Source organism: Halichondria panicea, chromosome 13, assembly GCF_963675165.1.
Source record: "Halichondria panicea chromosome 13, odHalPani1.1, whole genome shotgun sequence".
NCBI lineage: Eukaryota > Metazoa > Porifera > Demospongiae > Suberitida > Halichondriidae > Halichondria > Halichondria panicea.
In genome coordinates, this window is record NC_087389.1 from 4,728,692 (window position 1) to 4,748,669 (window position 19,978).

General features: G+C 41.3%; 4 protein-coding genes and 1 long non-coding RNA gene across 7 annotated transcripts; 2 read left to right on the plus strand and 3 right to left on the minus strand.

Moving 5' to 3' along the window:
- The first annotated feature begins 19 nt into the window (after positions 1 to 19).
- LOC135346185 (uncharacterized) lies at positions 20 to 2,293 on the plus strand. 2 transcript variants are annotated; one of them, XR_010397991.1, is made up of 7 exons: positions 20 to 536; positions 601 to 664; positions 720 to 865; positions 913 to 961; positions 1,066 to 1,407; positions 1,659 to 1,805; positions 1,865 to 2,293. XR_010397991.1 is itself a non-coding variant. In XM_064543738.1 (6 exons), the coding sequence occupies exons 1-6, from the start codon at positions 24 to 26 to the stop codon at positions 1,936 to 1,938; spliced, it is 1,188 nt and encodes a 395-aa protein (XP_064399808.1). In that variant the 5' UTR covers positions 20 to 23; the 3' UTR covers positions 1,939 to 2,293. The 2 variants fall into 2 exon arrangements, 1 of the variants encoding a protein (XP_064399808.1); XM_064543738.1 differs by lacking the exon at positions 1,659 to 1,805.
- Positions 2,290 to 4,019, minus strand: LOC135346187 (translocon-associated protein subunit delta-like). Its single transcript, XM_064543740.1, has 6 exons — positions 3,850 to 4,019; positions 3,643 to 3,755; positions 3,342 to 3,416; positions 2,966 to 3,055; positions 2,601 to 2,663; positions 2,290 to 2,489 (listed from the first exon to the last, which is right to left on the minus strand). Exons 1-6 carry the CDS (start codon positions 3,905 to 3,907, stop codon positions 2,385 to 2,387), a joined length of 504 nt encoding a protein of 167 aa, XP_064399810.1. The 5' UTR covers positions 3,908 to 4,019; the 3' UTR covers positions 2,290 to 2,384.
- Positions 4,020 to 4,033: 14 nt separating this feature from the next.
- Positions 4,034 to 13,933, plus strand: LOC135346183 (GRIP1-associated protein 1-like). Its single transcript, XM_064543731.1, has 28 exons — positions 4,034 to 4,193; positions 4,610 to 4,676; positions 5,349 to 5,410; positions 5,486 to 5,512; positions 5,642 to 5,692; positions 5,936 to 5,992; positions 6,254 to 6,422; positions 6,824 to 6,866; positions 6,929 to 6,969; positions 7,197 to 7,273; positions 7,376 to 7,423; positions 7,488 to 7,519; positions 7,905 to 8,052; positions 8,405 to 8,451; positions 8,574 to 8,619; positions 8,757 to 8,891; positions 9,215 to 9,310; positions 9,596 to 9,700; positions 9,764 to 9,805; positions 10,040 to 10,231; positions 10,349 to 10,480; positions 11,589 to 11,676; positions 11,799 to 11,862; positions 12,162 to 12,252; positions 12,601 to 12,693; positions 12,799 to 12,892; positions 13,138 to 13,310; positions 13,702 to 13,933. The coding sequence occupies exons 1-28, from the start codon at positions 4,116 to 4,118 to the stop codon at positions 13,825 to 13,827; spliced, it is 2,424 nt and encodes an 807-aa protein (XP_064399801.1). The 5' UTR covers positions 4,034 to 4,115; the 3' UTR covers positions 13,828 to 13,933.
- Positions 13,807 to 19,422, minus strand: LOC135346181 (NACHT, LRR and PYD domains-containing protein 3-like). Of its 2 annotated transcripts, XM_064543729.1 has the most exons (8): positions 18,026 to 19,422; positions 15,133 to 17,816; positions 15,016 to 15,081; positions 14,895 to 14,957; positions 14,651 to 14,828; positions 14,422 to 14,505; positions 14,184 to 14,312; positions 13,807 to 14,119 (listed from the first exon to the last, which is right to left on the minus strand). In XM_064543729.1, exons 2-8 carry the CDS (start codon positions 17,668 to 17,670, stop codon positions 13,968 to 13,970), a joined length of 3,210 nt encoding a protein of 1,069 aa, XP_064399799.1. In that variant the 5' UTR covers positions 17,671 to 17,816; positions 18,026 to 19,422; the 3' UTR covers positions 13,807 to 13,967. The 2 variants fall into 2 exon arrangements, with proteins under 2 accessions (XP_064399799.1, XP_064399800.1); XM_064543730.1 differs by lacking the exon at positions 14,422 to 14,505.
- A 145-nt stretch (positions 19,423 to 19,567) lies between these two features.
- On the minus strand, positions 19,568 to 19,958 carry LOC135346188 (uncharacterized). The gene is made up of 3 exons (XR_010397992.1): positions 19,944 to 19,958; positions 19,687 to 19,806; positions 19,568 to 19,580 (listed from the first exon to the last, which is right to left on the minus strand). It is a non-coding gene; the product is annotated as an uncharacterized LOC135346188 (long non-coding RNA).
- Between the last annotated feature and the right edge of the window lie 20 nt (positions 19,959 to 19,978).

Consider the following 19,978-nt stretch of genomic DNA (forward strand, 5'->3'; position numbering starts at 1 on the left):
AAAATACTGCTGTAGTACTATTGATGAGATTTACTGAAGGACTTGAAATAGAAGGAGTCAAGCTTCGTTCTAAAATAATCAAGAAAATCCTTGTCACCAAGAAAGAATTTTGTCAGAATGTGGAAGTAACTGAGTTTGTACTCCCAAAAACTGTCCAATATCCTATCAACATTCACCAAGCAGCAAAAATTTCTATCTCTGAAGTTGCACGGGCATTTACTCACAATTATCCCATTGTAATTGATTTAAAGCAAAAGAATCATCTTTTATCAAAACTTCTCTATTATGAGCCTCCCCTTGATAGCAAGTCCATTGAGTACTTGTGGTCTGAAACGGATGAGCAAAAAGAAGTTTCATCTGAACTATTGTTAAATATCTCTCAATCACTTGAGAAACCAACTCATAAAGAAATGAGAGAACGGGGAAAAGAACTCATTGAACAAATTGATTCTTATCTAAATCGAGATAAGATGTCTTATGAGGCACTGAGAAAACTTATTGGCAGTTTTAGTATCTTTGGCGATCGGAACCCTTTGGTAAGTGAGATATCATATCACACAACTTACATTAATTATGTGCAATGCACTTTTTTCAATTTAGAAATTAGCCTCAGTGAAAGAACATTACCCGGAGATGTACGACGAAGAATCCCCCAATATTAATGGTAAATGAAACCATTAATGTCACGCTTGTATATAATTTATGCTGTCGTACTGTAGCTCCCAGCTTCAGTATAGTCACACAAAGGCTGCAGGACCACAACATAGGAGCTGATAACCCTCTGCAAAGCCTACCTCCACATTCAATAGTGAGCCAGGATTCTCAAATAACCAATGTGATTACAATTCGAACGGTCACTGAAAAGGTAAGCTGAATAGTTCTTTTGATTATAATTATAGCATGGATCCACAGATTGGCTCTTCTGTTGTGTCTCTCCCAACTAGTGCACCTGTAACGTACAGTAAGTTGGTTTATAGCCATGTATGTGCATAATGCATTTTCCTCTGCTCATAATAATAATATTTTATGTGCACTCATATACGGCGTACGCATATTTATGTGTAGATACCTCAGGACCTTGTAAGGTGACTGTGAATGAGCTAAAGAAGGAATTCAATATTAGCGATGATCAACTTGGCAATAGAGTCGAAAAATCCGACATTAAGAACTTGGCTTCTTTTTTTGGTGATGTAGAACTCTATCTCCCGGGCTTAGGTCTGTGTGAAGCAGATGAGGCAGATGTCCGAACAGCAGTTCACCTTCATGGCAATCAAACTGGAATGAACAAAGCTCTTACCATTTGGATTAACTCGTGTAAAGCAACTTTCAAAGATTTGATTTCAATCGCTTTGGATGTACGTAAAGCAAATGTGGCTGAAAAGATTTGCAACTATTTGCAGCAAAACAGTGAGTGCATGCATGTGCAGGTTGTGCATGCTTCCTACGTGTGCATATAAACATATCCATATACATGCATGCATAATTATACCCTTGGTAATTTTCGGAATTTGGCGAATCAATGTGAGAATCCCAGCTTGCAGTAAAATTATCGCATGATCGTCAAAATAAACATTGCCAATAATTATAGTTCAATTGCCTCCTTCATGCATGCCAAATTTACCTGCTTATAAATTATATGCGGTTTATATCGTATATAGCAGGTTATTTTCGTGGTTATTTTCGTGCTCAAGCTGACCTCCACGAAATGTTAACTTAAGCGTGGCTTACCGGAACATATAAATGCAGTGCAGGCAACGAGACTAAACAAAATTTATACTCACGAAAATCACCGTTCGCATTATACGGTATGCGGTAATTGTATGGAACCCTCGTTTATGTTGTATATTGAACCATGCATTCACAGATTGCAGTGAATCCAGTCTACAAAGTAGCCCACCACCCCCTAAACGACCAAGGCGTGACCCAAACATGCGGTAGGATTTTGAATTATTTGAATATGTACTAGCAGTATCATTAACTGCTGTCAATTTTTTTGTGGCACTATTTTATTATTGTTTTGCCAGGTCACTTTATCTGAATGTTAATTTTGAACAATTATTAGCTATATTATTTATATACCTTTTCCTTTAAAAAAGCGTGCACATACCATAATTATGTCTATATAATTATTATAGTCTTTCTAGCTTGCTCAAGATTTCACAGACTTATACATTATAGCTATAATGTATGTATAATCATTATACAGTAGTTCAATTTTTTCATGACCACTTTAGTTATTGTAATACGCCTCGTTCCAGGCCAATTTTTCTATATCAAGCATCAGCACAATTTATGATTAGACAATAATTATTCATGATAAGTGTATATTATACAAGTCATGTAATTCATCAATTGAAAATATGTAGCAACTTCTAAACTAGTTCCTAGTCCTGAATCTTGGTCTTGGTAGTGAAGGCCAGCCACCAAACAAGGAGCGCTATCACCATGGCAATGAACGAGGGGGCGATCCACAGACTGCTCCTGGCTCCCTACACAAGGCAAAAAGAGATCACATGATAACTGAAGCCTATAGAAAGACATAAAGTTAGTCATATTATAAGAATGGTTGAGGCATCACCGCACTAAGCACTGTGGCTCACCCTGTGATCAATGTTAACTGAAAAGAGAGGCTTTGCTGTCAACTCTTCACCATAACGAGCAGACTGTGTGTGTGTGTGGAGGGGGGGGGGGGGGGAAGTAGGTGAAACAGTGGTCGAAAGTAAGAGGCACGTGCACAATGTATATGCATTATATCTACATGTATTAACACAAACAGACAATGACGTCATTGAATGGCCCCCTACAACCTGCACCTTTATAGACCTGCTTTGACTATACATACATGTATTCTGGCAACCACTAAAGCACACATACACATGCACCAAGACACAACAAACCTACCACAGACACATGTACTGTACAGGAACACACAATCTGAAGTACACATGCAAAAACACACACTCACCTTTTTAATGGCGGCTGTCCCCTCATCGTCAAAGAACTTGATGGTCCTCTGTCCAGTCGCAGCACTTTCATGGCTCTCAGTCCAACTCACCTACATTGTACAAGTACACAGTACGGTAACGACAATGTACACACAGCAGGCCCTGGGGCCAATGTTAGAGTAACTAATGGGATCTATACAAGATTACAACAAAACGTCCGCCACGGCATTAGGGAAATTAATAATTAATTACGTCCTACACAATGTGTAAAGAGAGCACACAGAAATTAATAAATGCACATGCAGAGATTATATACATTGCTCCCAATTAATAATAGTCAGCGGGCACTATACAATAATAATTATAAGTTGTACTTGTTAACGAGCTAGGGATCACCTGATACTCGTTGTCTCTGGCAGACCTGGCGGCCTGGATGAGCTGTCCGTCCACCAACCCATGAATAATCAGACTCTGCGTAGAGGACACATACAGACAAAACGATACAAATCTGACTATAGTAAAACGTTATTACTGGGATCACCACAAAATTAATCAGTGTAGGTAAATTAGCATACTCCCACGGACATTTGCAAAGGGAATAAATTGTGAGATATATGACAGTAGTTGAATAATAGCCACACATTTTTAATTGTCAGCTATTAGAGATAGTATTACATGTGTATGTGTATGTACTTACATCTCCTCCGTCACACTTGACATTGACTTTGATAAGAAACGCTGTTTCCGTTGACAGTAGTACATCGTTAGTGGAGTACGTCTCACTGGTCACACTTGGGTTGGTACAGGCACCTGTATAGAGACACACAGTGACAAACGTACCCACAAGTGAACACATATCCTAAATAATACCCACCCTTAGAGTGAAAATGGCTGCTTTGCTCACCTCTACTGTAGAGAACAGCCACTGATAGGAACACTAGGAGAGAGAGGAGCTTGGCCATTCTATTGAGACGAGTTTGGCTTGAAATTGAGTCGACAAACAAAGAAAACCAGAAACCTTTGTCACACGTATAAAAATATTTCAGGTGAGAATGGAGTTAACTTCAATGACCTTTGACCCGATTGCAAGTGGATTCCAAGCCCAAGGTTAGAGGTCGAAGGTCATTGACCTTCAGGGCTAGTGGATAAAGATTGGCTGTAGAATTAGAAATGGCTACTGACTGTGCTAGTGCTGAAGCTGGCAGCACGATGCTCTCCATCGAGAAGTCGGAGTTTGAGCGGTTGCAGGTGAGAGGGTTCTCTATAGCTCATGGCTGGTTGCTTTGGCATGGTTTGCAAGCTTGTGAAGACCCATATCCATTGCATATAGCTCCGATACATAATGAATCCATCTAGTTTGATTCCATTTGTAGGGTATGCTCACAGTGGGAGTGGGTTTGTGCGCTGTATTTCTAGAGTTAGTTAGAGTGGACAGTATGAAGTAACTATCTGTTCTTGCAATTTCGTCTAGCCTCGATTCTAGGCAGCAATACAAAAAGCTGAACCTCTATTAAATACTCGTGTAATAAACAAGCTCTTACATGTAGTCAAATAGCTGCCTCTTAAATATTAAAACCTAGCCACAATTCTCCCACCTCTCATTAAGTTAACTCTTACTTGTGCTATCGATATTTTCATTGTCTAATCCTCTCCCTCACACACAGACCCAGCTGATAGACCTGAGGACTGCCAACTACACTGTCAAAGAGGAGCACTCCAAACTAAAGACAGGTCACTACAGTCAGTGTGTTATTAGTGTTTGTGCAATGAGTGGATGAGGAATGTGTTGTAGTCATAGGTCGATGGAGGGTAATACCGTATAGACAGGGATGTGCCCACACTTGTCGGGGTGGTGGTAGGTGGTCAGTGCTAACCACCTCTTAGGCACCCTAGTTTATCACATGTTAGGCGATAAATAATTGAGATTGAGTATTGAAAATAGCCACCAATTCCCTGAACAGTATAATTATACATGTACAAAGGGAATATTTTATATATGTGGGAATATTTTTATCTTCTGATCTGTGTGTGTGTGTGTGTAGCTGCTATTGTGTTGCCTAGTGATGGAATGTGTGTGATGAGGTTGTGGCATGTTCAGCAGCACCATTATTAATAGCACTCATAGTAATGCCCAGCCTGTTTGGTATACATTAACAAGTATTTGTAATCATAGATAGTCATAATAAGTGATAATTTACTGAAACCTGGTACTAATAGAATACGCCGTGATCCCGCTAGAAAAACATTTGCAATGTGAAAAGTCGCTAGGATTGGCCGGGGAAAGCACCAAAAAGTGTGGAAACATGAAATCCGGCGAGAGAATAGCTTCACATGTACATTTTTCGCGAAATGTTTCATTTGATAATAATTATCACCCATATCAACTGTACTGTAACTATGCAGAGGTGACCCAGCTGCAGTCTACACTACAGACTCAGACCAGGGAGCTGGAGAAAGCCAACAAGGTACTTACTCATCCATCCGCTCTCCTAGATATACTGTTCACTGACATTACTGATGATTTCTTTTGTCCCCTCCAGACTATTCAAAGAAGCAAAAAAGCCAGGGTGAGAACATGTGTTTAATGCAGCACCTTGAAGTGGGTACATTTCTATGGTAACCAGGGAGGACCAAATTCTTTGCATCTTTATTTAGAAATTGCGGTTTTATTTGAAGCTTGAATTTGTTCTATCCAGGAGGTGTCTGCTTTGGTTGAGGAGAATGATCGGCTACAGCAGAAGATGGAGGTGAGATAGTGGGTATAGCATTACAAGTATTACTGTGGGAATAACCTACATGACTATGATAATGAATATACCAAACTAGGACTATTGGCATACATGTAGGGAGCAGTATATCTTCAAGGATATTGTGGTTTCAGTGGCTTTTGTCCATACATGTACGTACATGTGTAACGGTTTTTTGATCTAGACATGTTGTAACTCTCATGAACTTGAATGTACACGTCTCTTGTTTTCTCACCCCTACAGACTCAGGAGGAGGACTTTCGACTACAAAACAAGACTCTAATGGACGAGCTGTCACGGGTGAGTGGGTCTAGCTACATGTTGTGTGTAGAATATTGACACTGCAGTGAACCGTGTCTATAGCGGTGGCCCTTGGCCCTTGGGCAGACCAACAGTGGCTGTAATAAAGAGATGGCTTGTTAACACATGCAGAGACTTAGGGGTCCATTAACCTGCCTGTATTATAGAGGGTGACCTGCTTACATGTCCACAATAGACTGGCTTCACTGTTACAGTACTATTACGTACACGTACAGTAAGCAGGGTCATGATTATCTACAGGTAATGGATGAGAAAGAACACGCCTCGTCTGAACTAGACGATCTGCGTCAGAGGACAGCAAACAAATTGGGCGGTGACTCTCCCAAAATGGGTGAGGCTGGAGGTGTGGCCAGTGAGGAGGTGACATACCTGAAGGCTGAGAATTCGGCCTTGCAAAAGTCTATTCAGAGTAAGTACAGCTTTCCAAACAATAACTTTTTTACACATAAGCTTTTACAATTTTATTGTGTAAGTGTTTAGTCGTACAGTACAGCCATGTACAGTTGCGCTGGTATCAATCGTATCAGGGATTAATTTACCCCGGAATTTCATTTCACAATTTCGTGCATCAGGTACAATCTCAGACAGGGCTATTGTAGGGTGTTTTGATAGCTATATACTTTGTGTCTTAGATAAGATAGTGCGTTTTCACAATTAAATAATACATTTTGTTGCCCTTTGAAATATACCTACATATACTAGAATATACTGCCTCAGCGCGAATGCACCAGGAGCTTAATGTTAATCTCTGCATGTTCTTTGAATTCAGTGATTTATCTGTGTTAACGTATTAAACTGTTGTATTTGCAGCCCTCCAGGAGAGGTTGACGGACCACACTGACTCGGGAGAGGGGTGAGTGACTGGGGTGTGTGTTGTGGGTGTGGTCATTTTTACTGGAGCTCTCTTTCCCACAGAAATGGAGAACAATCAGAGGATTCGGGCACTACAGAAAAAGGTATGTTTCATACTCAAGTTATCTGCCCCGAATTTTAATTGGTAGTTATTTTCAATCCTCAATCTCACCTGTAGTAAACTAGGTCCAAACCATACGTGTTGTCTCAGGGTGGTTAGTACCAACCAACCACTGACCCAGTGTGAGCACATGCATCCCCCTGCATACACTGTACACTAATAGGTTCATTTGCTGTTAATGTCAATTACCTAACATTCCTTGTCGTCCAGTGCTTGCCCTCGAGTTGAGACTGGCGACTGAAGAGGAGGAGAAGAAGTTACTGAGACAGCAACTTGAAGAGTTACAGGTAATCATATCAACTTAATCACAGGGGCTGACTCAATCCCGGGGGTGCTGATCGATAATTATATTGAAGCTAAGATTCTTGTTTTAACTGTCTGTGTTGTAGGTCAGTGTACGCAAGCAGCAGGCGGAGCTTCAGTCAGAGCTGGACAAGGTGAGTGGGCGTTGGTGTCTCGTAGTGTTCATGCATGGTTACTGTTTCGTTCATTTGCTTCTAGTGGATGGATAAAGCAAAGAAGAAACAGGACAGGTACGTGTGTGTGTGTGTGTGTGTGTGTGTGTGTGTGCGTGCGTGCGTGCGTGCGTGCGTGCGTGCGTGCGTGCGTGCGTGCGTGTCGTGCGTGTATTGTGTGTGTGTGTGGGGGTAGGCTCGATTCCAGGCCGCAATGAATGGGAAAAAAACCACCATACAAAATGCCTGGAATCGAGGCTAGGGAAGGGTGTTTAGTAGAACCACGAATCAAACAGTATTAACAATACATAACTGTTGTATCAATTAACTTGCCTGTCAACTGAACGCATGTTCTTGTTTGCACTGTGTGTCTAACATTCCTGTAGTGCATGTAACTTATAAATTCTCGTACAATTGTAAGAGTTGTGTACAGTGTAGCCACAATGCCTCCTCCCCCTCTCAGTTTGGTTCAGCTCCAGGAGGAGAAAGAGAAACACTTCCAAGAGAGTAGGTCATCGTTTGAGGAAATGGTGCGCTCTAAGGACCACCAGATCGGAGGGTTGCAGTCCAAACTGGAGGCACTAAAGAACGACCTCAACTCTAGGAAAGAGGTGTGTGTTGATTGGTTGGAGTAAGACACGCTGCTACCCTTGCATTAATTTTTAAACACAGAATTTTAAAACACAGTTTGCAAATGTTCCATAATCCTTACTACCTTAAATTTTTTATATGTCCTTATAGCGCCACATTTTTGAGTAAGTATATATTTCGCGGATTGCTCAACATGAATGTTTCTTTCATGGATATATCCTCTTTGCACTACCGAAGTGTACAATAATTCCAAATTTCGAGGTATGTAATTTTCGAGGTTTAGGTCAATCCGCGAAAACTGCAAAAATGATATGTATTGGCACTTTTATGGGTTGCAATAATTCATTCGAGTTATTTGGTCTCCTGATGCAGATATCTACGGCTGGACAGGAGATAGCCAAGCAGCTGGAGTCTCTAAGGTACACAGTGTAAATTGCCTCGAGCTATTTGTGTGCTGGTCACAAGAGTGTGCATGTGTTGTGTTTTTGCTTAGCTATAATTATGATGAGCTAATGAGCAGTGTTTCGCAATTTATGTTCAGCACTGAGAGAGAGGAGCTCAGTCTGAGATGCTCCACTCTGATAATGGTACGTACACACTAATAGTACCATTAATTTTTATATTTAAATTAGAACCTTAACGTGCACATATACTTGTTCCACCCACCCACCCACCACACCCACTCACCACGCACATACACTTGCTCCACCCACCACACACACAGGACAAGGAGTCTCTGGTTGGAGAGCAGTCACGGATGGTTGCACTCACAGATGAGTTGGGTAAAGAGCTACAGCAGGCCAGACTGGAGGCAACAGAAGAGAAGAAGAGAAGTCAGAACCTTATTACTGAACTAGAGGTAAATTGAATGGCCATAACTTTAGTTTGGAATATCCAACTTCAAAGGCACATGTAAAACATGTGTTCTGTAGTTCTAAGAGAAATCTATCACATGAGGTATTTATTTCAGAGTTCATTCCGGCCCCAAAATCGATAACTAAGGCCCAGGTCCATTAGGCAAAAATGGGCCTGATTGAGATTATTGCATGATGTGATTGGGCATGATTATAGAGAGCTTAAGAATGGGTGTTTTACGCGTACAATTGAAATTGAACTAAAGCATGACCAATCAAAGTATTACAGAATCACTTTGCCACCATTGTGTGCCCCTCCCCCCTCCAGGAGGCCAAGTTGTCTCAAGAGCAGCTGGCTGACCAGGTGGTTAAAACAAGTGAAGAGAAACACAAGCTGCAGCAGGAGGTAGACTCTCTGCAGAAGGTGAGGACGAGAGAGTGCTATTTTGAGGGTACTGCATGCTTCAGATAGAAGGGCCCTCGGCTGGAGGTAGTATTTACACTGTTGCAAGATTTTGAATGTACTGAGTGTGAGTGACAAAATAACTGTGGAACTTTTTGTGTGATACGTTTGACTCTTATACTGAAAATGTGAATGTTTGGCTGGAATTAGTCTGTGGGATACATGCATGTACAAGTTTTTTGTTAGTTTCAGTGTTTTGATTCATTAACTGAGAGGTTTAAACAGTCCCGCTCGTTTGTCGTCTAGCTTGCTGAGAAGCGTAAGAACCTGCTCGACGAGATGTCCATCAAGGGCCAACTCTCCTCCACAGAACAGCAGAAGAAGTTGGACGAGCTGGAGCAGGAGCATAGCGTAAGGGGGCGGGGTTATTGTTGTGGGCTGGGTGAGTAAATTGTTTCACTTTCACTACTGCAGGACCAGATCTCTAAACTGGAGTCAATGCTGCAACAGGAAAAGGTAATAATCATTTGATAGATCAGAGATCAACCCTATGAGCAGGCCACCCTCTTATAATACAGCCAGGTTGTGCCCCGTAGTCTCTATAGCATGTGTTGGACCTGTGTTAGCAGGACATCTCTTTATTACAGCCACACAGTTTGTCTGCCCAAGGGGTAACCTAAAAAAAACAACTTCACTGCACCACTGCGACCCACACACACACACACACATCCCCACACTCCACGTACCCAGTCGTACCTGCATACCCTCTCTGAAGCCAACGAGGAGCTGCCTAGTCTGAGAGAGCAAGCCGTCACTCTCGGGGAGAGGGTGGGGGAACTTGAGGTCCAGGTGACGGGACTCACGGAGGATCTAGAGGGGGAAAGAGAGGAACATGCTCGCAGGGTGGAGGAGCTGACCAATGAGAATGAGGAGACGATCAAGGTGGGGCTGGGGTGTACAATCGCAAATTATTCAATAGTTTATTGTTAGATTTCAGATTGTATTTAACTAACACATAAATGCATTATTTAACCACCAACGATTATTCCCCCCCCTCAGGGTCTGAGTGATGAGTTGGAGGCAGGTAAAGAGGAGTTGAGTGTGTCCGCTGAGAGAGTACGAGAGCTTGAGATGGAGGTGGAGGATAAACAGGCAGGGGTCAAAATAGTTGAGAAAAAGTCAATGGCCTTGGTGAGTTGCTGTACATGTGTAGTAATCATCAATTATGCTATGGCAGTATGCTTTGGTTATATTGCAGTAAGAGGCCACGCACGGGTATAGTAGTCGTTTGGTTTGTGTGACATCTGAGTCTGCTCACCTGGATGCCATAGCACTGCGTTTACAGCACGGATGCCTCCACAACAAGTTGTTAATAGTGGTAGATTTTGATGTTAAAGCTTCGTTATCAAATAAAAGCGAGCAAAAGCTAAGAAATTTGAACTTGTACGTTGGTGCATAGCTAGCTACACATGTAGCTACGCCCTTTATTCGAGGCACAACATGTACATATATTTGCAGCTGCAGTGATCCTGTACCCTATTCCTGAACAATGGAAAAGGGTCACTAAAGTAGAAAGCTAGAATTATGATTGGAGTTGTTGTTTCTTTGCTTACGAGTACATACCAGGAACCATATTTCTAAGACTCTAAGTCTTCTTTGTTGACTTTGCTGTGATCCTAGTCCACAATGCATGTCTCATACATACATCTCAAAATGTCAGTGTGTCTCTAACTAACTCCTGTTACTTGCTGCTTAGCCAGCATTCACTATTTATATCTTATAATTATTATATTTTAGATCTTTATTATTCATGTCAACAGCCGAGGGTTAGCACTTCAGTGCTCTATTTACATGCATGGCCAGTCTGATACACTGTATACAAGATATTGGTACACCGTTCCCTTTGATCTTAGGTGTCAAATTGCCACAAGGCGGCAGGTCCACTTGTAGCATGTTTTTAATGCTATAGCCTACAGAGTCATTGTTTTGTTGGAGGGTGGCAGGCTAGGGGAAGTAAGTACAAATAATATACAGTGTGATAAAAGGCTGTAAGGGTGTGTTTGAGTGGCTAGGGAGGTAGTACAACTGTAGACAGTCTGACAATAATGTGTGAGTGTGTTCTTTGTGTCCCCTCCAGCTCTGTGTGTGTTTGAGTGGCTAGGTAGGGAGTAGATAGTCTGACAATAATGTGTGAGTGTGTTCTTTGTGTCCCCTCCAGCTCTGTGTGTGTTTGAGTGGCTAGGTAGGGAGTAGATAGTCTGACAATAATGTGTGAGTGTGTTCTTTGTGTCCCCTCCAGCTCAAAGACTTGAAGCAACAGTTGAAACAGATGCAGAAGAGAGAGGAGAGACTACAGGAGCAGCTGAACCAACTCAAGGGAGGAGTGTGTGAGTCACTCCCTGTTACCATAGCTCCTGCCTGCAATAGAAAATGAATCTCATAACCTTGTTGGTCCCCCTCTACCTAATTATAATTTGCATTTAAAATCTTGTTTACCCGTTTTTTACAGCTCTGGACTACACCTCCATGCCTTCACACGAGTCAATTGCTGACTCAGCGTCTAAACACAGCAGGTACAGTACACGAACTATCATTACTTACGTGCGTACATGTAGTTGTATCTGTGCAATGAAACTCTGTCACCTTTGGGGCAGACCAACAGTGGCTGTAATAAAGAGGTGGCCTGCTAACACATGTCCAAACACATGCTGTGGAGGCTTTGCGGCCCATGTATTATAGAGGATGGCCTGCTAACACAGGTCTAAGTACATGCTATGGAGACTTTCTAGATCGAGGGTGACCTTCTTACAGGCTGACTTTACTTACTGAAATGAACATTGCTAATGTCCTATGTATTGTTTTGCTCCTCTAGGGACAGTAGTCTGTCGTCGATGCGAGGTATTCGTGAGGGAGGGGCTGAAGGTCTCAATAGCCCACTGTCTGGGTTGTCAGGCGCCTCTTTGGTGAGTGGGTGTTGTCTCTAGTTATCACAACTTAGATGGTATTGTTTTGAGTTATCACAACTTGTGGTTGAGGGTATTATTACAGAACGGAAATTGTGTGAAATCAAGTATAATTATTGTGGTTGCGTAGGGTTTCTTGTGAAGCCCTAAAAACCTCACTCACAATAATGTGAATGTGAGGAATGCAATGCCTTAGGTGAATTAACAAAAAGCACAGAGACAAAAGTTTGGCATACAGTCATCACCTCACTGTCTCCCTGATACACTGTATACTGTATACACATGTTAGTGGTGCAGCTATAATGTTGTTTATGCATGTGAAGTGTTTACAGTATTTCCTTCCTACAGTTGAGTGGACAAGTCTCTGTGAATGAGGAGACTACAGAACTACTGGGGAGGGTAGCCGAGCTACAAGAGGACAAGTGGGCACTGGAAGCAAGGGTTTGTCAATGATAGCTTTGTGGACCCCTTACCATATACACATAGTACAGCAACACTCTTACTCTGCCAGTCGTGATTTTGACATAATTATTATTATGATTGTAGGTTTCACATTTGGAGAATACTGGATCTGCTTTGGCTGAGGATGTTATTCAGAAATCAGAGATTATCAAATCTTACTTCATGGCTAACAAAGCTGGTGAGATGAGTATTGTGCTTGTATGGCACTATTGTTTGTGTGAGGTGAATTTATCTGTAGACTATTGGAGTGCTGTGGCTTCATTAATGGCTTCGTTAATCTGCAATTAGCTATGTATACTGTAAGTACAAATTCCCATCCGTTTTACACATACAGGTACATGTGCATGTAGTACATGTGCCTAACTTATGTTACCTCTCCACTTGACCCCCCAACACCCACCCACATACCACACACACACATAGATCACTCGCCGGTGGTCCCCAAGCGTTCCCCGACTGATAAGATGTCCCCTATGCGACTGGTGAACTGGGCCAAGGGGGGCGGGGCTAAGGGTGACGAGGTTCTTGCTGAGATCAACAGGAAGATGCAAAGAGCACTAGAGGAAGCTCTTATGAAGAATATTCACCTGCACGAGGTGAGTACTGTGTGGGTGTGTGCTTTAGCTTACGCTTGTTGAGAGGGTTGTACATTCAGTTCGTGCAATTATAACCCATCAGCCTGGAAAGATTCTGTAAAGGTGGTGTACTGTTCATGTAAAAGCTTCATGTTATACATGTAGATTACGCTTGTGTAGCTCTCTGTCAGTATAATTATTATGTACAAGCATTTCTGTCAAAATGTTGACAGTCTGAATTTCATACAGTGTGTAATATACCAACAACCCATAGACATTTGCCCCACAGTCTTGCATTTCCAAGCTCTCTCTCTCAACACAATCATATGCATGCATACATTGTACTATAATAGCTACCCATGCAATTAATAATGTGTACCCCCTGTGATGATATGCCCCCCCCCCCCTCCAGAATATTGAGATGCTAACGACTGAATTGGAGAAACAGCCTTCACAAAGAGTCAAGACGAAGGTGGCATCTAGCGGGGAAGACTCTGAACTAGAAACTGTTCCAAAAACAAACAATGAACAAACATAGGATCTCAGTACAACTTCTGTTTTATATAATTATGTCATGTTTTCATATCTAGTTGCATAAACGATAAAAAAGTTCGTGATACAAAAGAACATTTACTACTATATAATTATAATGAACGTTAAGTCACAATCAAGCTATAACTAGTACATGCAGTACTTTCTCCTAATAGCTGATGACAAGTCTCCATAATCAATGTCATGGAGAGCGTCGGCAATATTGCTCCAAGTTATTCCTCGACTCTTGTGGTTTTTGGCAATGAACTGGAACAGGGCAATCTTTTGACCTTCGGTATCTGAGAGATTTAATGTGAACTGTAATCCAATGCTTTTACAATCCATATATGTTGTTTGATTTACCGAACGGATGGTCTTGCTGGATGACCTCCAGTCGGTATTGGGGAATGTCCAAATTGACCCCAAACTGTATTGGTTTTGTGAGTGTCTTGAGCTCCTTGTCCAGAATATTAATAGTCAACTCTGGAGGGACTGATGGATGGGAGAGGGAGATTAGTATACTATAATGTACTTGCAATGAGTGTGCGTATAATTATAATTATAGCGTTAGAGTAAAAAGTATTAGTGGCAGGTGCTCTACCTGAACTGACTTGAGTTGTTTTTGTTGGTAAACTTGGGAGGGATGGTTCATCTTTACTAGAGTAAGCAACTGATACAACAGAATCTGTATATATAATATGCATGTGTTTGTTATGTGAGGGTCCATGCCGGCCAGGTGTAAGAGATTTGAAAAGCTAGTTTCATCTTTATAGTTTCAGCTATGTATCCAAGGCTTAGAAAGATATTATACTCAAGCGGTTATACTTCACCTGTTTCCTCTCGCTCCGTAATTATTTGGGTAGACTGTACGGTAGGACAGGTAGGCTCATCGTTGGGTGGTTCTATAGCTTGAGGAGAATTCTGGTTATGGGCACGAAGGTCTGGAAAGAAGATCACATAACTGGCAACATTACTCTCAGTGTCCAGTGCATTGTCTGTTTGGTTGAGCTGCAATAAGATCAGATTAAAATCAAATGTTCACATAAAAATAATGTGCTACATGCATGCACTCACGTCAAATAGTTCAGCTATCTCTGATAGTAGCGCATCCCAAAGTTCATAAAAAATAGGAGTCATCTATATAGATTAAAATGATAGTGTCTATACGCCCATAATTAGATAAAGAGACTTATACCTGTGGAGGTAAAGATGTTCTCTCCCATTCATTCAACACTGCGGTTCTACGTGATTCATCTATGACCTGCAAAGTATAAAGTAATGATAATAATGAACCACAACAAAGTATAAGTACCTTCAACTGATTGTTGCACATAAGTATCAACTCCTCGCTCACAGGATTACCACCGAGAGCAACGGTATCATCCTCATCATCACTCTCGACGTTGAGGTTTTTCAGTCTAGGGAACAGCTCTGGTAAACACTCAGTGAGAGCTATCACTCCTCCATCATCAATGCAGTTGTTTATGAGGAGTAACAACTTTAAATTTCTACATGTCACATTGGCAGACTTGAGATGTTGGATAAGCATTATGATGTCGGTAGAGGTGAGAGAACAGTCAGAGCAGCTAAGGCCTTCCAGTGATTGAAATGCTTGAAGAATCTTTGCCAGTAAGAGAGTTCCAGCAGCTCCACTGAAATTGCAGTTAGTTAAAGCCATCACTGTTAAACTGTTTGGGTGAATATCCAGCATCTCACAGGTGACTGTGTATTGAGACTCTGAAGTGGTGAGATGGGTAGCTGATAAATCTATGTAAGTCAATCCTAACGGAATGTTCTCTATAACGACACATAATCCAGGTAAACCAAGATTATTCTTAGAGAGTGATAATTCTACCAGATCAGGACAGTGAGGGGCAATCGACTGTAAGAGGGTGGTCAGTAGAGCTCCATTGACGTCAGCATCGTCAGTGAGGGTGTTGGTGAGCTGCAGTACTTTCAGGTTGAAAAGAATACCAGACTGTACAGCTGTCTCTAATGACTGTATGCCAGACACTCCAAGAGGGTTCTCGGATAAGTCCAGTTCTGTGAGGTTGGTACAAGAAGTGTGCGTGAATGAAGACATCACGTTAGTCAAGTTGTTTTTCGGCAAAGAGATTTCATTTAAAGCAGTAAAGGCAGTTGAAGCTCTCTTGAATAGATCAGCAACACCTTTGTCAGTCAACTTAGTCTGCTGTAGGGATAATTTTTGGACTTCTAGTTTACCATTCGCATTCGAAAGTATGTCAGTTAGTTCCTTCAACAGCTTATCATTGATTGCACAATCGAATATGTTGATATCCATAACACACCTCTGTGTAGTATGACGAAGAACATAGAATCTAGCTATAAAGTCGAAGGGAGTGCTGACAGTGTTTAATAGATGTTGTCCATGCATTACACAAACTTTTGTTGAGAAGCCAGGGTTTAAAGCTTCGAAAGCCACATCAAATAAAGTCATAAAACTAAACTCCTTACTAGCCACCAGCATTAAACCATCACTCAAACTGATCATCTTATCACTACAACTACCATTGTGTTTACTAGCAAGACCAAACATAAATCTCCACACCATTTTGAACCCGTATCTCCTAGAATTAGCCTTAACAACCTTCAGTTTCTCTTTATTGGGTAGAGTAGCAAGATGGAGGGCAGCCAAGAACTCTTGGATGGTCAGGTGAGCAAAGTGAAAAGACAGGCCATGACCAACAGGTAGAAGTGATCGTGCAGACTGCAACAGACCAAAGCACTGCAACTTGTCACCAACGTTGGGTAATCGAGAGGACAATTCGTCTTCTGAGAAAACCAGCTGATCTAGTAATAAGCACTCATAGGCAAACTCACAAATCAACCAAAATGTATCTTGTAGATTGTTGGGAATCTTGTCAAACCTGTTGAGGCCAATTGGACAATCAGGGAACTTCTTTTTGATGTTGCGAAGGATAATACTAAGAATAATTTGAGTGTACAGCTCAGTTAGTGTACGAGGAAGTTCTTGGTCTAAAGTGTGCCACAAGTTACAAACAATGGCACAATTGAGGGGCACAGAACACACACTCTGAATGACTGGGTTGTTTTCAAGCTGCTCGATAAGAGAAGAAGCTTTCTCTGGGAATTGCTCAAACTCAGATTCTATGTACTGCTTGATATTTTCTTTATTAAAACCGACTACCTCAACCAAATGGGTCACAGAAGGAAGGTTGTGAAGATTAGCTGAAGCAGAAGGTCGTGATGTGAGGAGAACAACAGCTGAAGGAAGAAGACGTCCAAACAAAAGTTTGTATAAAACAGACTCTTTGGAACGGTTGGCTTCACTGAGCTCGTCCCATCCATCAGCTATGATCAGCACTCCCTTTCCTCTTGTCCTCTTTAGGTGTCGAGCAACAGACTCACAGATAGTCTCATCGGGGTGATGAAGGGCCAGGATGTCAGGAAGAGAAGAAGCCGAGCTGACTAACTGATCTCTTAGCGGAAGCAACAGAACACAGTCGAATTGTGCCAGGATCTTTCCCTCTGCCCACCCTTCTGCAAGCATGGTGCACAGTGTGGTTTTACCGATCCCAGCATGGCCTTCAACAATGAGCTTCTTGACTGGCTTCTTGCCTTTTTCGACTTTGAATAAGCTACCAAGGAGGATTGGACTGCGTTTGATACGTTTGACCTTATCATCAGGTGCACCATATTGTGGCAAGCCAGCTCTATATCCGGCTTTCTTTTCTGCTTCCACTAACTGCAAGTTAATCAGCCTCTCTCCAGAAACTGGTGGCCATTTTTCCTCCATGTTTAATTGTCTCTCTCTGTAAGCCTCTCTAATACCTTCAACAAACTCGCTCAACGCTTCTTGTGCTTCCATGCCAAACAAAAATTGTCCCAGTTACTGTTCTAGCAACAATTAAGTTTATGTCTCAGGTATGATTTTTTATTGTTTCAGTATTGTCAAGTCAATGCTCTCTAGCTGTTAATGGGTTATAGTTGATTCACTCCGTTTACGAAAACAGCCTGTGAGAGAATGAATGCCGCTTGAGCAAGTTGTTGAATAACTCATGCAGTAATCTTGGTTCCAGAAACATATCATTTGATTGCATAAAAAATGTGGTCGATATTATATTAAAAGTAGACTATTGATCTAGATCATTATACTATAATTTGTAATATAGACTGAAGTCTCAAAATAATAGCTATCACTTGTATAAGTGACATATACTTACAAGTGATCCACAAGTCAGTGTAGGGTTTCAATACTTGGATTCTTTGCTTGTCTAATGTAAGGGGGACTTGTAGCATTAAAAAACTAAGGCAATTTGGCAGAATCAGAATTTGCAAAGAGAAAAGGCGACTTTTTGCGTACTTCTAAACGCGGCTATTATTTGAAACAGAAGCCAATAATTACTGTTTGCTTTGTGTGATTGTGGAAAAGGGTTAATACAATAGAAAGCTAGAATTGTGTCCGGTTCGTCTCTGTTAGCTGACTCTGGGATCCGGGAGGTATCTATGTACCACTAAAACCCTGTTCTCAAATGTTTCAGCATGCCTCCAGTCTAGTTTAGCTCCTGAGTTGCTGTGCTAGACACAGTTAAGTCATACATAACATTTTTCACTACATGCACTGCATTATATCTGGTTTCTTTATAATCATGTCTTTGATGATGACAGTGCATGTAATTTTATGCACTGTCACTATGCATGCAGCTATGAACATTTTCCAGTAATGCAGTCTACAACAGTAACACTGTTGTCAACAGAAGGCAAGACATAACAGAAATTATGCTTGGAATAATTTTAGGTGACGTGTCTAAAGGAATAATTGAGAATACCGTATATAGCGCGAAATTTCATAGGTAAAAATTCAGATCTTAACTCAAAGAAATAGGCTAGTTCTATACCTAACATAATTATTTTCGTCAGTGCTCTTCTTCAGGAAGCCATCTTGCTGTGATGATGTAACAGGAGGTGGTCCAAGAGAAGCGCCAATACTTTATCTTTCAATACCTGTACTCATATTGAACAAAACACTTATATTTTTAAAGATATGAACTGAAATGTGAAAAATAAAAAGTTCCTGTCTCTTTGGTTGGAGCACTGTATATAGAACGCTATTTTCAATATCTAATGTTTGTTATTTATATAACTGTCAACAATAAAAATGATACAACTTAGTCTATAGTGGAACCTCCATAAAACGGACACCATTGGGGACCAGCGTTTTGGCCGTTATAGAGAGGTGGTCTTCCTTGGGAGGTTTCGATTTCCAGCTATGTATTTTCTACGAGTCATTTCTTGCTGCAAATGAATCTTGGGGCTTTGCTAACTGCTTCTTTAGCTCATACAAGCTTTGAAAAGGCTGTAGAGACAAGCTACAGCCAGGTTTTCACGATTGTGCAAAATAATACTATCTCAGCAATAATTTTCTGCTAATTCTAGTTGGGGGACTAGAAAGCTGCTCGTTGTACGGAGTAGAGAAGTGGTCGCTTTTGAGAGGTTGCTTTACATTGAAGTCATTGTAGTTTCAATCCGGACCTAAGCTCTTGGCCGTTATATAGCGTGTGGTTGCTATTCGGAGGTGGTCGTTAATAGAGGTTCCACTGTATATGAATGAATAAAGTCACATTCTAGATCTAGTGCCGTATTTCCCCCTAACAGCTGATGACAAGTCCCCATAATCAATGTCATGGAGAGCGTCGGCAATAATGCTCCAAGTTATTCCTCGACTCCTGTAGTTTTTGGCAATGAACTGAAACAGGGCAATCTTCTGACCTTCAGTATCTATACGTGGGTATTGAGAGATTTAATATGAACTCTAGATCAATAATTATAAGACAAGGGTGCAATAATTATCATCCCTAATTATATGATATACATAATCAGTTACCATTTCGATTGTCTTGCTGGATGACCTCCAGTCGGTGTTGAGGAATGCCCAAACTGACCCCAAACTGCATTGGTTTTGTGAGTGTCTTGAGCTCCTTGTCCAGAACATTAAGCGTCAACCCTAGAGGGACAAAATAGGACTGGAGGATGAGGGAGATTAGTACTACCGCTTATATAGTACCGAATACTGAATACAGATAGGAAAGTCCACAAGTTTGCAATGTGCACATAATATAAGAGTTATATTTAAAATATTACTTGGCAAGTGCTCTATACCTGAACTGGCTTGAGTT

What these genes read in the sequence shown, in the direction of transcription:
- LOC135346185 (XM_064543738.1), top strand. Translation starts at nt 24, where the DNA reads ATGAGATTTACTGAAGGACTTGAAATAGAAGGAGTCAAGCTTCGTTCT. An exon ending in AGAATCCCCCAATATTAATG is followed by an intron (nt 665 to 719) that starts GTAAATGAAACC and finishes GTCGTACTGTAG; the next exon opens with CTCCCAGCTTCAGTATAGTC. An exon ending in TAGTGCACCTGTAACGTACA is followed by an intron (nt 962 to 1,065) that starts GTAAGTTGGTTT and finishes ATTTATGTGTAG; the next exon opens with ATACCTCAGGACCTTGTAAG.
- LOC135346187 (XM_064543740.1), bottom strand. Translation starts at nt 3,907, where the DNA reads ATGGCCAAGCTCCTCTCTCTCCTAGTGTTCCTATCAGTGGCTGTTCTC. An exon ending in CCAGAGACAACGAGTATCAG is followed by an intron (nt 3,056 to 3,341) that starts GTGATCCCTAGC and finishes TGTACAATGTAG; the next exon opens with GTGAGTTGGACTGAGAGCCA. An exon ending in GGACAGCCGCCATTAAAAAG is followed by an intron (nt 2,664 to 2,965) that starts GTGAGTGTGTGT and finishes ACACACACACAG; the next exon opens with TCTGCTCGTTATGGTGAAGA.
- LOC135346183 (XM_064543731.1), top strand. Translation starts at nt 4,116, where the DNA reads ATGGCTACTGACTGTGCTAGTGCTGAAGCTGGCAGCACGATGCTCTCC. An exon ending in TTCGGGCACTACAGAAAAAG is followed by an intron (nt 6,970 to 7,196) that starts GTATGTTTCATA and finishes CTTGTCGTCCAG; the next exon opens with TGCTTGCCCTCGAGTTGAGA. An exon ending in CCAACTCAAGGGAGGAGTGT is followed by an intron (nt 11,677 to 11,798) that starts GTGAGTCACTCC and finishes CGTTTTTTACAG; the next exon opens with CTCTGGACTACACCTCCATG.
- LOC135346181 (XM_064543729.1), bottom strand. Translation starts at nt 17,670, where the DNA reads ATGGAAGCACAAGAAGCGTTGAGCGAGTTTGTTGAAGGTATTAGAGAG. An exon ending in AGATAGCTGAACTATTTGAC is followed by an intron (nt 14,829 to 14,894) that starts GTGAGTGCATGC and finishes ATCTTATTGCAG; the next exon opens with CTCAACCAAACAGACAATGC. An exon ending in AACAACTCAAGTCAGTTCAG is followed by an intron (nt 14,313 to 14,421) that starts GTAGAGCACCTG and finishes CCCATCCATCAG; the next exon opens with TCCCTCCAGAGTTGACTATT.